The 14,451-nt window shown below is 45.8% G+C and overlaps 1 protein-coding gene across 1 annotated transcript; it reads left to right on the top strand.

Annotated features, from left to right (window-relative positions):
* Positions 1-5,662: 5,662 nt before the first annotated feature.
* LAG3 (lymphocyte activating 3) lies at positions 5,663-12,051 on the top strand. Its single transcript, XM_062571414.1, has 8 exons — positions 5,663-5,726; positions 5,905-6,076; positions 6,254-6,483; positions 6,756-7,013; positions 7,212-7,505; positions 7,980-8,270; positions 8,536-8,651; positions 11,820-12,051. Exons 1-8 carry the CDS (start codon positions 5,672-5,674, stop codon positions 11,928-11,930), a joined length of 1,527 nt encoding a protein of 508 aa, XP_062427398.1. The 5' UTR covers positions 5,663-5,671; the 3' UTR covers positions 11,931-12,051.
* Positions 12,052-14,451: the final 2,400 nt, after the last annotated feature.

The raw sequence follows: 14,451 nt of genomic DNA, 5'->3' as shown, positions 1-14,451 counted from the left end.
CTGACCTGCTGGAGAGCAGCTCTGCAGAGAAGGACCTGGGAGTGCTGGTGGATGACAAGTTGACCATGAGCCAGCAATGCGCCCTTGTGGCCAAGAAGGCCAATGGTATCCTGGGGTGCATTAGGAAGAGTGTTGCCAGCAGGTCGAGGGAGGTGATCGTCCACCTCTACTCAGCTCTGGTGAGGCCACATCTGGAGTACTGTGTCCAGTTCTGGGCTCCCCAGTACAAGACATGGAACAACTGGAGAAAGTTCAGCAAAGATGATCAGAGGGCTGGAGCATCTGCTCTATGAGGAAAGGCTGCAAGAGCTGGGCCTGTTTAGCCCAGAGAAGAGAAGAGTGGGAGGGGATCTTAAGAATGTGTACATTGATAAGATATCTTAAGGGAGGGTGTCAAGAGAATGGGGCCAACTCTTTTCAGTGGTGCTCAGCAACAGGACAAGAGGCAATGGGCACAAACTGAAACACAGGAAGCTCCACTTGAATATGAGGAGGAATTTCTTTACTGTGAGAGTGATGGTGCACTGGAACAGGTTGCCTGGAGAGGCTGTGGAGTCTCCTTCTCTGGAGATATTCAAAACCTGCCTGGACACGATCCTGTGCGAAGTGCTCAAGGCGATCCTGCTTGAGCAGGGCAGTTGGACTTGATGCTCTCCAGAGGTCCCTTCCTACCTCAACCATTCTCTGATTCTGTGATTTTTTAATACAGTTGCTCTAGAGATCTGCCTGCCCAAAACAGCTCTGAGGGAAACTTGCCATGTTATCTCTGTGAAACCAAAGAGACTAGCAAACTAAAGAAGCTGCATCTAAGAAGGGGCTTTTATGCAGTCTTTGGGGAAATCTGTGTGCCGCAACTTCACTTCACATTAAGACTGTTTTGTCAGCGTCATCTTCCTAGTCTGTCGTGACTCCACTCCTACGGCTAGTCCTGGCATTGATGACTCTTTCGGAGGACTTGTTTGCTGGCCACTTCTGTGAGTCTTCATGCATTTTCTGGACTATCCCATCAAGCAGACTTCTGTTGTCCAGCTCCACTGCCAGCACTGGAGTCTGTTGCCTTCTTGGGCCCAGGGACCCTGAAGACAGTAGGATCCTTTCTCTCCCTGAAAGAACAGACCACATTTTGGGAGTGTCATTCTCACAGCTAGCTGCAGCTTCTATCAGAGTGCTCCTCAGCTTCTTTCGGCCCATGCCTTAGTTTAGGGAATCTTTTAGGATTACTGAGCCCAGAAAAGACAAACATAGCTTCTGTCACAGATGCTGTGGGGGGGACAGCAAGGCATCCCCTCAACTGCAGGAGACCAACTTTCCCTTAAACCCTCACTCAGGCAGTATGTTCTCCCCTGCTCTCTCCTCCCTCTTCTTATCCCCCAGTCAAACAGTAGACAGTGCTGCATAGTCACATACTCATGCACATTGGTTCAGAGAACTGACTCATTCACCTCAATGTCAGGATCACCGTAACACAGAACTTTCCCCTGATGCCTCTCACATCCCTTGTATGCATTAGGCTTCTGAATACCTCTTCACTCTTGAGAAATGCCAGTGCAGCCTTGGGACATTTGGGAGACTAGCATACTTTTCATGCTAAAATGCATGGCATGAACTCTGAAAATGAGAAGTCAAAATGCAACCCAGCTTGCTGGATAGATGAATTTTGTAGTCGATCCCTGTCACCCTCTATATTGCGAAACCACACCTTGCAGCATCAAACATCTCTTAAACAGATACTGGCCAAGGATACTGATGTACACCACTGTCTCGACGGGTAGTTGTAGATGTCCAAACAGGATATCTCTCCTCAGGAGAAAAGCCTGGAGCCCTTTTGCAAGAAGACAGACTTGTACATTTATCTACAGATGATGCTGGCCAGATAAAAGGTACTAGCTACCAAATATGACTGCAGCATTCTCTACCATGTCCATGAATGCAGATTCTCTTCAGCAAAGAAATTGTTGGCCTTTCAGCCTACAGTTTCAGTCAGCACCCAACACTGCTATTCATGGCTCTCTAATTCAGGCTTCTTCTGGGATATACAACTATCTGCAGAAGACTCTCACACAGAGGTCACTTTCTTCTTAGCACTGCAAAGTATGAGGCTGTGGATTTGTCCAATGACTCCTCCAATGAGAAGCTATGCTTTCCTGAGGGTGTTCCTATTGGGATTATGGGAAGAAGACCCTCCTCTAGACTCTCCTCGGTTCCATATCGGAGACCTATGGTGACTCAGGCAATGCCCATTCAACAAGATCTCCTAAAGAGGAACTTCCAAAAGCAAAGAGCCTTCCAACAAATGTCAGTTAGCCAGCCATTCTTCTTCTTCTGGCAGTACTTCTGCAGAGTTACATTTCTTCTCATCCAGAACTACTGGGAGATATGAACTTTCTCTTTGCTAACTCTCTTCCTGTCTCTTTTGGGGATCTGTCACTGCAAGAAAAAAAATGGGTCCTGGACATTTTTGGACAGAGCTGTTTGGTATCACTGAGCTCTGTAACACATTCTTACCTACCTGTCTGGTTCCTTCTCAAAGATCACTCTTGAACACAAGCTACGAGGCCCTGAAAAGACACCATGCTGGTTCCAGATATCACAGAGGGACAGGACTCCAGAGCAACTATTTCCTCCTGTGAAAAAGAAATCAAGTTTGGTACTTCATCTGGACTTACGGAGACTGAGAAATTTCATATAGAAAATGAAGTTGTCCCTTGGCACAATGCTATTAGTTATCTTTTATTAGTAAGTAGCTTCTTTTGGCTTATTATATTTACTTTAGCTTTGTGCAAACAACAATCAGGACATTTTCAAATGAGCTCTATTTCAGGAATGCTCTCTTACATACTCTCTGACCAGCTGATCTTTAGATGTACAGCTGCCAACATGGTCTTCAAGTCACACTGCAAATTTTCAGGTCCATTACAGTCTGCAAATGGATTATAGAGCACCTCAAAAAGTCAGCACGATGCAGAAAATTCTAACTAACTTCACACATGATATTGCAAAGACCAAAGCATGAAAGTGGAATAATTCAGAGAAAAACATATTACCACAGAAATCTGGAAACACAGTGGAAAGTTCCTTCAGCTGGACTAACTCAATGATACTGCAAAATGTTTTCTGTTCCCTTTTTTAATGGTAATTGGAGTTTGCACCAATGCAATATGACAAGACAACAAAAACAATGTATTAAGGTTGCCCATAAAGTAACTGCTGTGGACAAGCCTGGAACCTGGCAGAAGCTAGTTAATGCCTAATACAGAAGAATATTTAGTTATCTGGGCTTCTGTACTGCACGTCTGGCCTATTCCAGTCGTAGCCTGCCCCCTGTTCCCTATAATTCTACCATAGTCCCATACTCTTTCCTATCAGCCCCTTTGCTATTCAAGCCCAAAGGGCCCATGCACACGACTCTGAGAACGTGCCCCTGTGCTGATCTTGCTCCAGTCACTGTTATTTCTGTGGCAGGGTCCTGTTCTGGGAGATGACGAAAATGCCATTCAATGGAGTCAGCATTTAAAATGGGTCGTTAGGGAGAAACGTCACAGGTGTCTTTGCTAAAGATAGCCTAGTGCTGAGTAAAACAGTGCCTCTAGAACCTTCATTTCACAACATGCTCACTCAGCATAATAACCCCTCAGCCCAAAACATCCCCCAGTGCCAGACAACTCTTGCCACTTTCTTATGCTCCCCACCAGTCCCTTGTGATGGTGCATTTGGGGGGGGAACGGTGGTAGGTAAGAATATATCTTTATCCTTTGCTGATTCATACAAGACGCATTTCCTAGTGCATGAGCATGGACTCAGTTAAGGGTATTTTCGGGGACTAGATGGAAATGGTGCCGGGAAACTGAGGCTAAGAGATGAGAGTGAAAAGCAGGGAGGGTTGGAGGAGGAGGCCGGAGAACTTTGTGACTCTATAGAGTGAGGTCAGGGGAAGAGGTGAAACAGATGGCACTTGGCTGCGGAGACCTACGTGCCTCTCCACTTTAGCTCAGTCTCCCTTCTCTTTCTCATCTTCACCCACACACTCACACCATTCTTGCATTGCTGACTCAGGGGAAAGAGAAGTTGATGCTTTCAGCTTGGACTGGGCACCACAAATTGTTTTTCTTGAACACAAGGAAAAAAACATCTGCCAATTGTCACAAGTTCTCCCTTATCTTCTCTCTTCTCCTCCTCTCTCATGGGCTTTTACGGGCTGTGTAAGACAGAAGGCATGAAGGACCATTACTAGCAAGTCCTCTGGTCTTCCCCCAAGAACATCATTGCACAGAAAGTTGCACCAGGTTCCCATACACTGAGGCCACTCCTCAGAAGTCTGAAGAGTTGTATATGATGAAAAGAGACAACAGAGATCACTGCAGTGGGGAACTGCTGAAGTGAGTTGTACCATTTGCTCTCTTTTATTCTCCACCTTCATCACTCAGCTGAGGAAAACTAGAGAGCAAGAAACAATCCTTCAACTGAGAAACTGACACACTGAGTCACCTCCATTCCCTCACCTCAAGGAAAAGCCTCAGCCCAGCTCTTGGAGGACATGCAGCTGAGGGGCTCAGATGTCTGACACCAGTCACAAAGGGTTGATTAAGTTTGAAAGAGTTAAAACCAGTAGGTGCTGGAAAGTATGAGCCACAACAATGGGGATTCTCTGAGGAAAAAGGGGCCCCCAAAAGCACAGGAATGGAAATGTATTCACCTATGCAAAACTGAGAAACTACGTTACAGTTAGGATAAGCCCCCTCAGCACAAGAGCTCGTTAGAGTTTCCCTAGCATGACAGAAGAAGGATGGATTCCTTCCTCATACCCCTCACAAAGTCACAATGTTCAGTTCTCCCTTCTCAGTGCAGGTCATTTTTCCTGGATGCTCCTCTTTCTTCTGCTATGTTCCTCCAAACTAACTTAGCTCTGTCCTAGGCTGCTCCTAGATTCTAGATTGATGGGTCATATGTGTCCTGCTGGGAGCTTGGACTCACTGTAGAGTCTTTTTGTTACTTTCCTTGCTTGTCACTATTACTTTTTTCATGCTCTCTGTGAATTGACCAATGAGAAGCCAAGAAATCAGCCACATTTGAGGAATTAAGGAAGAAAAAAAAAGAAAAAGAAAAGAAAGAAAAGAAAAAAGACCAAGACATTATGAAAAGCCTTGAAACAATTAATTGAGATAAGCTGTGATGGGCAGAAAAATCAAACCAAAAAAGGTAAGAGATGAAAGAAAAACATGAAGGGCACTTGCTGGGAAGTGTCTTTTACACTTTTTCCACTGTCTATGTAGAAGCGAAACTTGTAAGAAAAACAACAGCAACCCAAAGAGTTTCCACTAAAAGATGCTTAGAACAGTGTCTCTGGCCCCTCCCTGCTCTCTCTCTTGCTGGCTTCAGTTCTATCTTCACGTGCCTCAGACTTAATTGGTTCCTTGGTTGTGACGCATCTTCTTAGTGATGTGAGGAAATTAGCTGCCCACCCGCAATATAAGGGCATCTAGGGAAAAGCTTTTATCAGAAAGAGAGAGAGTGTGGGAGCAAGCAAGCCCAGCAAGCCCCACTCAGTTCATCCACCCACACTAACATCTTGTTTGTCCATGCCTCATTTTTGCTCGTATCTTAAAGCTTTGGACTTGATCAAGCATTGAACTGAGTGTGAAGACACTGTTCCTCATTTCTTCTGGATGCCACCATGAGGCCGGTGTCCATGTTGCTGTTTCTCGCCTTCACTCTGCTGATTTTCAGTGGTAAGAGGGGTTGAACATATCAGGGAGGGCAGGGTAGCTCAGTAAACTTTGTCTGAGTGTTTCTTTGTCCCTAACACCTCTGTGTTATTCATTCCCTTCTGTCCACACTATAGGTGGCCAGATATGGTCTTCTACTTTGTTAGTCTCATCCTTTGCTCAGTCCTCTGTCTTGTTATAGCTGGCCACATCCTACCAGGAGAAGCAGAGGAAGAAAAGAGGGAACAGAAAGTGTGGGCCAGAGAGGGGAGTTCAGTTGTGCTGCCTTGCTACCTGAGCCCTAAAAAGCTGAAGAATAGCTGGAAACAGCTATCCGACAAGACATCTGTGTTGTGGAAGCGGCATGGGGGAAGGTACATCCTGGCAAAAATGTTCCTGTGTCTTTGTGGGAAGTGCGAAGAGGGTGGGAGAGTCTTTGAGTCTCTTTCCTCCTTTCCCACGTTACCGCCTTTCTGATCCCTAAAGTTCTGCCTCTGCCCTTAATATCTTATTTCCTTCTGGCACATACTCACTCACTGTCTCACTCCTAGCACCCATCAGGAGCCACACATGGTGTTGGAGGTGGAGTACACAGGCCTCCGGAAGATGGCCCTGCCCATGAGGCCCCGGGTGTCAGTCCAGGACCCTGCTTTACGCAATGGCAATTTCTCCCTGCGAATCGACCCAGTCAGGAGTGAGGATGCTGGGTGGTATGAGGCACAGGTGGCTTACAACAACAAGGAGGTCCAGAACTGCCAGGTGGAACTGGGTGTGGTAACAGGTAGGAGAAGATGGGTCTCAGAAGAGACCACGGAGAACATTGAGTTTGCTACCACGGAGCTTGTAAGGGTGGGGTGGGGATACTCTGTTTGCTGCAGTGCGTTAGCATGAGAAGCAGCCCCCTGAATGCTCACAGCTTTGTTTTGTCTGCTGTCAGAGCTCTGGAGAGAAGGCTGGGTGATGGACAAAGCTAGGACACTAGAGGCACAGAGAGAAGGTTTGGTGGTCAGCCTACGAAATTAGCCTTCTCCCTCCCCTTTCTCTTTGTTGCAGTAACCCTCAGTCCTCCTGGCTTTGTGGTAGAAAATGAGCCTCTGTTACTGAGCTGTAACTCTAGTCACCGGGCCAGCCTTGTAGAGACACGTTGGTTCCACAATGGACAACTGGTCCCCACCTCTGGGACTCTCTGCTCCTTTCATGGGGCTCTCTCCATCCTCCGGCCATCCGTGAGTGACTCAGGCCACTGGCACTGCCAGCTCAGATACTCCGACAATGAGATCATTTCCGCCACACACAACTTGCAAATTCTAGGTGAGTTCCGCCTCTGCCTTGCCGCTCCAGCATCCCCCAGTAGCTCCTGTTGCAGTGGTCACTAACCCCAGCAACTTCAGCTTCCCAGCTCCCACTCTGTCCCTACCTCCCTGGCTAGAATCCCTTCTGCTAGAATCTCTCACCTCCCTGCAGGGCTCTTTCCATTCACCATCTCACACTGTGCTCTCTCTCACTCAGGTTTTGATGGCCCAATCAACCCTATAGTCTATGCTGCAGCTGGCTCTGCAGCTGACCTACCATGCACTCTGAGCTATCTACCCAGTGCCTTTGGAATCAATGGAGTCAAAGCCCACTGGATTCGGCTTGCAGGAGGACACTTGGAAGACTGGGGCTTCTCCAAGATTTGGAGTAGCAGAAGCTTTCCCCTTCACCTTTCTGTGGTGGGTTCAGGTGATGCGGGGCAGTACCGTTGTGCTGTCTCTGTTGGCAGGAAGACAATTAGCAGGGACGTGACCTTGGCAGTGGTTACAGGTGAGGAGAGAGACATGAAGGTGCATGGTCCCTTTGGGGTCCCTCACTACTTGCAGATAAACCTCCCTGCACATCAGCCCAGTGAGTGTAGGTTGCTCCTGTTCATAGGTTCCCACCACAGGGTAGGAAACTAGGACATTGCATTGCACTGGATTCTGTTGAAGGGAGTGTTTTCCTGGGTAACTTGATTATTCTTCTTGAGGACTGAGGCAGAAAAAGAAAATAAATTAGAAGAGGTAATGAAAGACGAGTGCCATAGAAAAAGGAGGGAGGAGGAGGAGATTTCATAGAGTCATAGAATTGGTAAGGTTGGAAGGGACCTCTGGAGATCATCTAGTCCAACACTCAAATGAATGGTCCATACGGAAATTGAACTCATGACCTTGGCATTATTAGCACCATGCTCTAACGAACTGTGCTATTGTGTGGGACATTCTGTTGTTTTTTCTGAAGTTATTTTTTCCTTTGCTTCAGTCACCCCAAGCATCCAAGGACCGGTTTCTGAGGGGTCTCGCTTGCTGCTCATTTGTAGCATCACACACCCCCGGGGACATGAACGCTTCCAGTGGAAGCGCATCAACTCATCTCCCACTAACAACAAGCTGGCTGTGGCCACCTCCCATAACCCAGAGGGCCACGGATCCCTAACAGGCCCTACCTTGGAAATACCACAAGTATCACAGAAGGATATAGGCACATGGGAATGCAGTGTACATGGCCCAGAAGGCAGACTGGGAGCAGTGGAATATGGACTGCAGATCACGGGTACTGTCTCCCCTATACCCCATTCCCTCTTCTTACCCTGTTCAGTGATCTGGTGCCTTCTCTTCTCTCAGTCTCAACCTATCCTTCTGATTTTTGACTATATAGATCTCACCTTATCACCATCCTGACTTAACAGTCATCAATTCCTTTGTTTGCTCCTCCCAATTCCTTGTACCCTTTCCTAGTTTGCCTCTCTGCAGTCCCAGTCTTGTTTCAGTAAAAACTCAACCTTCCCCTCCTTCCTAACTGTAGTTCCTCCTCACAGGTGCCCAGGTCTCCAGCCGTCCCATTATCTTTAGTGGGCAGGTTACTTTTGGGCTCACAATCACCCTCTTCCTCCTGCTTACAGTCTGTGTTCTGGCTCTGGCCCTACAGAAAAGGGTAAGTATGCATAACCCCATTTCTAGCAGCTTTCTTGTACATCACGCCTTATTTGACCCTCTTCTTAGTACTTCTAGAGTCAGCTATGTAGTGTCTTGAGGACATGGCAGCAGGAAGATGGTTGAGGACACCTATGAGGCATGGAGCTCGGGCACCCTGCTGAGGGTGTCATGCATATGATGTCAAAGTTTTATCCTGGGTACTGGCAGGTGTGGCTAACCCCAGAGTTTGACTGGTGCTGGGGAGCACATCAGAGGTCTCACAGGGGTGGTAAGAACCCTTAGGGGACAATCACAGCCCAATCCTGAAGAATTTCTCATTTACCCTTACAGACATCAAGCTATGCTTAAAGAGGAGGGTTATTTCCAAGCTTTTGTAGTTATCCTTTCTCTATCTTTATCTGGCTACGTTGATAAAACAGAGGTTACTGTTCCATAAAAAGGCCCAGGAGCTTTCAAAACACTGCTTGTGCCAGGACCTCTTGCTTCCAGACCTCTGTCTGTCTTTGTATATAAAGTTCTCAAGATCTCTCCTGTGCTAACCAGAGATTTTCCACTTGCTTCCCCACTACCTGCCCTGAGGAACATTATTCCATTTAAAGCTTCAGCATTTATGCAAAGAGTTTGGACTAGTTCTTTCCAGAGTGTTGTGTTACATTTTCTAGAATTAATTCATGTCACCATTTCTGCCATGTAGCTCTTCTAGAACCTGACCTTCTCCACCTAACTCAACTGATTTGATGTTACATGCTCAGTTTGCTACACTGGTGCCAATTCCCTTCTCCAGACTACAAGAAAAAAAAAAATCAGAAAAGGCATTGCGTTTAGAAGCCTGTGCCTCTAAATCTAAATATCACAGAAGACAGTAGGATTTCAAATCCTAAACATTCAAGACCATTCTGAAGTAGTGCTGAGGTCTCCAAAGCAGGAATGTTTAAAAGCAGGGATTTTGATGGGATAAATTTATTTGCAAAAAATTCTTCTTCTAAAAAAATCTTGAGCTTTGGTCAATCCCTTCCCCATGCAGAAAAATACCTCACCTTCAGTGAAGCAGTAAAGTTTGTTGTCCAACAAAAACAACAAAATCCACCATATTTCCTAAGCCTTATATTGGCATGTGAACTGTTTCTTGAGGAAAGGATATCTCAAATGGTTGGTATTGTCTTTCTTTCCATGGCCCAGGCTCTATACATTGCTTTTATCTCCTATACCATGTTCCTATTAAGAAACTGCCATTTTGTGCCAAGGTGGCACAAGAAGAAGGAAAAGCCAGTAAATCCAAGGGCATGATGTTTGGTTAGTGTCTCTGGCCCAGAGAAGGAAATGTGAGCACAAGGGGGCAGCCACATCGTCGAGCCACATCTCTCGTCTGAGTTCCCTGGCAGCTTTCCTTTTTCAAAAGCATCTTTTAGGGTTCTCTCAAGGAAACTCAATTTTGCACAGAAGAAAACTCATCCTACCATGATGATGGTTAGTGTCTCTGGCCCAGAGGAGGAAATGTGAGCACAACGGGGCAGCCACATTATCTCTCATCTGAGTTCCCTGGCAGCTTTCCCTTTTCAAAAGCATCTTTTAGGGTTCTCTCAAGGAAACTCAATTTTGCACAGAAGAAAACTCATCTCACCACCTTTCTCACTGTCTCTACTTGGATGGACCCTGTATTCTGAAACAAATACTAGCTGAGCAGTGGTAGGAAGATAACGGGGGTCCTCAAAGCAGACCAAGGCAGCAGCCTTTTGCTCGGGCGATTCTAATAGACAGTGGGAGAGAAGTGGGTGTCTGTTATCCTTCTCTGTCTTGGCATCTAGCTGCTCCAGCATTCTCACTCATTTTTGCGGTCATCTCTAAAAAAGATTACAAAAACTTCTTCCTTACTCCTCTGAGGTAAATTTCTGAGGGAAGCAGTAACAGCATCTTTTCCCACATTTCAAAACATCTCTTGCAGCTCTGCCAGGACCAGTATCAGTTTTTACCCACCAGTCTCTAGACACTGACTTCCATGAGTGTCTGTTGTTGCTCTTCATTTGCTCAGCTTGTTCCAGCATCTTGTCTTCTGCCTTGCCTTTATTATTACAGAAGAGCAAGCTACGACTGACCCCTCCCCAGCATGCCACCGAAAAAAAAAAAGAAAGAAAAAAAGAAAGAAAATAAGTCATGCTGTTTCTCTGCAGGTTTTATGCTTTTTCTCTGCAAACAACTTGTATGGCAAATTTTTGCTTCAGTGTTTTCCTTTGTCAGCAAGGGATACCTTTCCTGAGTAGTTGTGCTGTAGATGTCTTTTACTTAATTTCTTGGAAAGGGCCCAAACTGAAAATCCCTATTATGCTTAAAGTAATGCTGTCCAGGACAGAAGAGGGGCCACCTTGCAGCTGGTACTTTTGCATTTCATTCACTCTGTCATTCATCTTACTGTTCCATTCCCCTAAAATATCTGGTTCTTGGGTGATATTTTCATTCTCTTTCTTCCAAATGATGCTCCTCAACTTTGTATCATGTACAGAACTCATTTGTACCTTCACACTTTCTGTGCCGTTAATGAGTGGCCCCACAACTGATTCTGTGCTTATCAATTCTCTATAGCGTGCCAGAAACCTGTCAGCACTACCCCAGTCTCTTCCTCTTAGTCAAGACCGGAGCTACCACACAGTTCTTCCACTAATCTTATTTTTCCAGTTGTATTAGTAGTTCAAATGACACCATTTACTTTGTCACCAGGAGCCATTAGACCTATCTCTTATTCCTTGTCTAGAAATCCTCTTGTTAAAACAAGGAGGCAAAGTAGATCTACCTTTAATTGGTTCTTATCTCACTTCCCATTTACCTTCATGCTTTTATTTATTCTCTCTCTGAAAAGGTATTCGAAAATCTGGCATACCCAACTAATGGCCCAACCATTTCCTTGATTCTTCTTTGCCCTCTCTTAAATGCGTCCTGTCTTTACTACTCCTGATGCCCATTACACATCAGAGAGGGTAATATCAAAACATCCTTCCCCAGAGAAAGGCGCACATGTCACAGAGCAGGAATTAAGTCCTTCCCTGGCTCTAGGAGGGAATGGGAGCCTTGTGGTTTTGAGTAGTAGGTCTGTCTCCTGTGGCAAGGGGAAGCCCTGACTAGGGCCAGTCTACATCCCTCCCATCACTGATATTGCCCCTTTCCTTCCTTTCAGGCACGATCTCCTGCCTTCCCAGCGCTGGAAGGGATAGTTGCAGTCAGTGTGCCGAGGAAGAAGGAGATGGAGGAGAAGCAGGAAGAACAGATCCAGCAGACTGAGTGTTGATGGGAGCAGGGATGCCAGGCCCAGTCTGCATGGGGAAATGAGACTCTGTGTGCCAAGCTACAGAGAGATGGGCACCATGCAGACCTTTCAGGAGGGTCTAGGGATGGCATGAACATAACAGGATGCCATGGGAGCTCTGAACCTGCTGAGAGGCTGGAAGTTGCACACCAAGGGCAAGATGAGAGTCCCTGCAGCAGTAAGGTAGCAGGCAGCACAAAAGCTTTGGAGCTATTGGAACCAGCAGCTATTGCCTGCTTGTTTCACTTCTCTCTCTTTTTAAATGGATGAGATGGCTGGAAACTAGCTCTTCTGTAGCCAGCTGGTGTTTTCTTCCCTGCTGCCCACTGTCCTCTCCCTCTCCCCACACTGGCCTGCTCTTGCACTCATTCAGTGGCAGAGGGGACCACACAGAGGACTGCACACATTGCACATTTTGAGATTTTTATTCTATTAACAATTTATTTTAGAATCTCCAATAAATCAGTCAGTCAAAAACCCTTTGGCCCCGGTGTGTGCTTGTGGAGGATCGTGCCTACTGATAGTGTTGGGTGCATCTCTGTGTCTGTGTGAAGTGGCTTCTAAGAAGTCTGCTGCCTTCTCTTTCTACTTCAGTGAAGTTGACTGATAATTTCTGACACTGGGCGGAGGGGGGAAGGTGAAATTAAATGCCAGTAGAGAAGAAAGAATAACAAATTCAGTCTCTCCTTTTTATTCTGTTGTTGTGTCATTTTTTGCCCTGTGTGACTCCCTGCTCATTCATTCATTCTCGGTCCTTACCCCGTTTTCATTACGGATCTTCCATTGATGTTAGAGATCTCCATCACTCTCATCAGATGTAAGAGTGAGCCTGTCAGATCCCATCTCCCACTACCCTCAATGTATTAAGGTTTCATCTAATTAGAGAATTCTCTTCATTTCCTTGCTAAACAGTTACAGAGGGCTGCTATGTAACTCTTGAACATTCGTGGTGTGCCATCTGAGAAGAAATTCTCACTAGTAGAATGTTATGCATAGCTTCTGTTGTCTGGCCATATGGTTCACTCTGGGATGTGACTTCTCAAGCAAGGAGGCATTCATCCAAAAATTAAATTCCTAATATTTAGGATGAGAACTTCCATTGACTTCCGTAGGCCTCACTACCAGGCCAACTTTTCATTATTTCAGCAGACACACAAACAAGTCTTCTTGCTGTACAGCCCTCACCTCACTGCAAGTACTGGAGCACCACTCAAGAAGTCCTAACTAACCCACTCCGAATAGCACATATGTACCCCACAGCTGTTCAGTCAGCCATAAATTTTACTGAAAACGATATTCAGTGCTCCACTGAGTTCTGGAGAAATGTATCAGAGGACTGAACAGTTTGTTTGAATTGTCTCACACAATTTGTGGCAGACATTGAAAGTTTAGGTGGGATCGGCAGAAGGATAGAGATCAGAGAGGAAGAGGGATCCAGCCTGGTACTAGGCTTCTTCCTGTAACATGATACAGGTTGCCACATTTTTTTTCCCTGGGCTGGAGTGATCGATCAAGTGCAGCTGCTTCTCTCTGCTGGTGTCCTGATCTAGATGCTTCAGAGACAGAGAAGAGGAATTTCCCACTGGGGTTAGATTCCCTCAGAGCCTGACAACAGTTTACTCTTTTTTTCTCATATGTAATGAGATGCTCTCCCTTCCTGTAGCTAATACTTTGAGAATTACCTATCATAAGCCTGGATGTTCGTATTACTCAAATACGTTCCTGATCTTTCTTTTAATCCTGTTTTCTTGTACTCTGGCTTCTCCTGGCAATGAGTTCTAGGGCCTGCTTACACATCATGTGAAAATTGTTCCTTTTCCAGTTTTGAATTCAAAGATTTCCACTTTCATCAACTGATTTCTTTTCTCACATTACACAGACTGGAAGAAGAGGTTCCCAATCTACCTTCTTGTGGCCAGTCATTGTTTTATAACCTTATATCACATCTCTTCTTTCTTATTGCCTACCCCCCCACCAACTCATTGCTTTTCAGGTAAAAATCCCAGATTTGGGAGACTTTCTCCTTAACAGTTTATCCAGACTCATTTCTATGTATTGGCAACTCTCCTTCGAGTCCCTGCTCTGGAATAGCCCAGAGAAGCCAGATGAGGGAACACTGCTGATTTACTCAAAGGTGTAATAACATTCCCTGCGTTCTCTGCTTCCACTCTACCCATCACAACTCCTGATGCCTTGTTTGCTCTTCTGATTGCAGTTCCCCACTGAACAGCACTGAGTTCTTACTGAGCAGTTCACTGTGTCCTCTATGAACTTATGTGTCAAGATGCCTAGGGCTCTTCCCTGACCTGGTACAGTTACAATAAAGCGAAGCCTAGAAATATTTACACAGTTTACATTTTCGTTCCAGCTACTTGACGTTGCAAACAGCGATGCTGAATTTTATTGGCCTTCCTGTTACCAAGGAGCTTTCTCAGATGTCTCCAAAGCTCTTGTCATTCTCTCATCTCCTGAAAAATTTAAATAGCTTCGTGTCATGTATAGA

This window comes from Rhea pennata, chromosome 1 (assembly GCF_028389875.1).
Source record: "Rhea pennata isolate bPtePen1 chromosome 1, bPtePen1.pri, whole genome shotgun sequence".
NCBI lineage: Eukaryota > Metazoa > Chordata > Aves > Rheiformes > Rheidae > Rhea > Rhea pennata.
Note: the sequence above shows the minus strand (reverse complement) of the source record. Positions and strands in the feature narration are given on the sequence as shown.

Bases quoted from the DNA above. Each gene is read 5' to 3' on its own strand.
- LAG3 (XM_062571414.1), top strand. From the start codon at position 5,672: ATGAGGCCGGTGTCCATGTTGCTGTTTCTCGCCTTCACTCTGCTGATT. The intron at 6,077-6,253 runs GTACATCCTGGC...TCTCACTCCTAG, and splicing joins TGGAAGCGGCATGGGGGAAG to CACCCATCAGGAGCCACACA. The intron at 6,484-6,755 runs GTAGGAGAAGAT...TCTTTGTTGCAG, and splicing joins GGAACTGGGTGTGGTAACAG to TAACCCTCAGTCCTCCTGGC.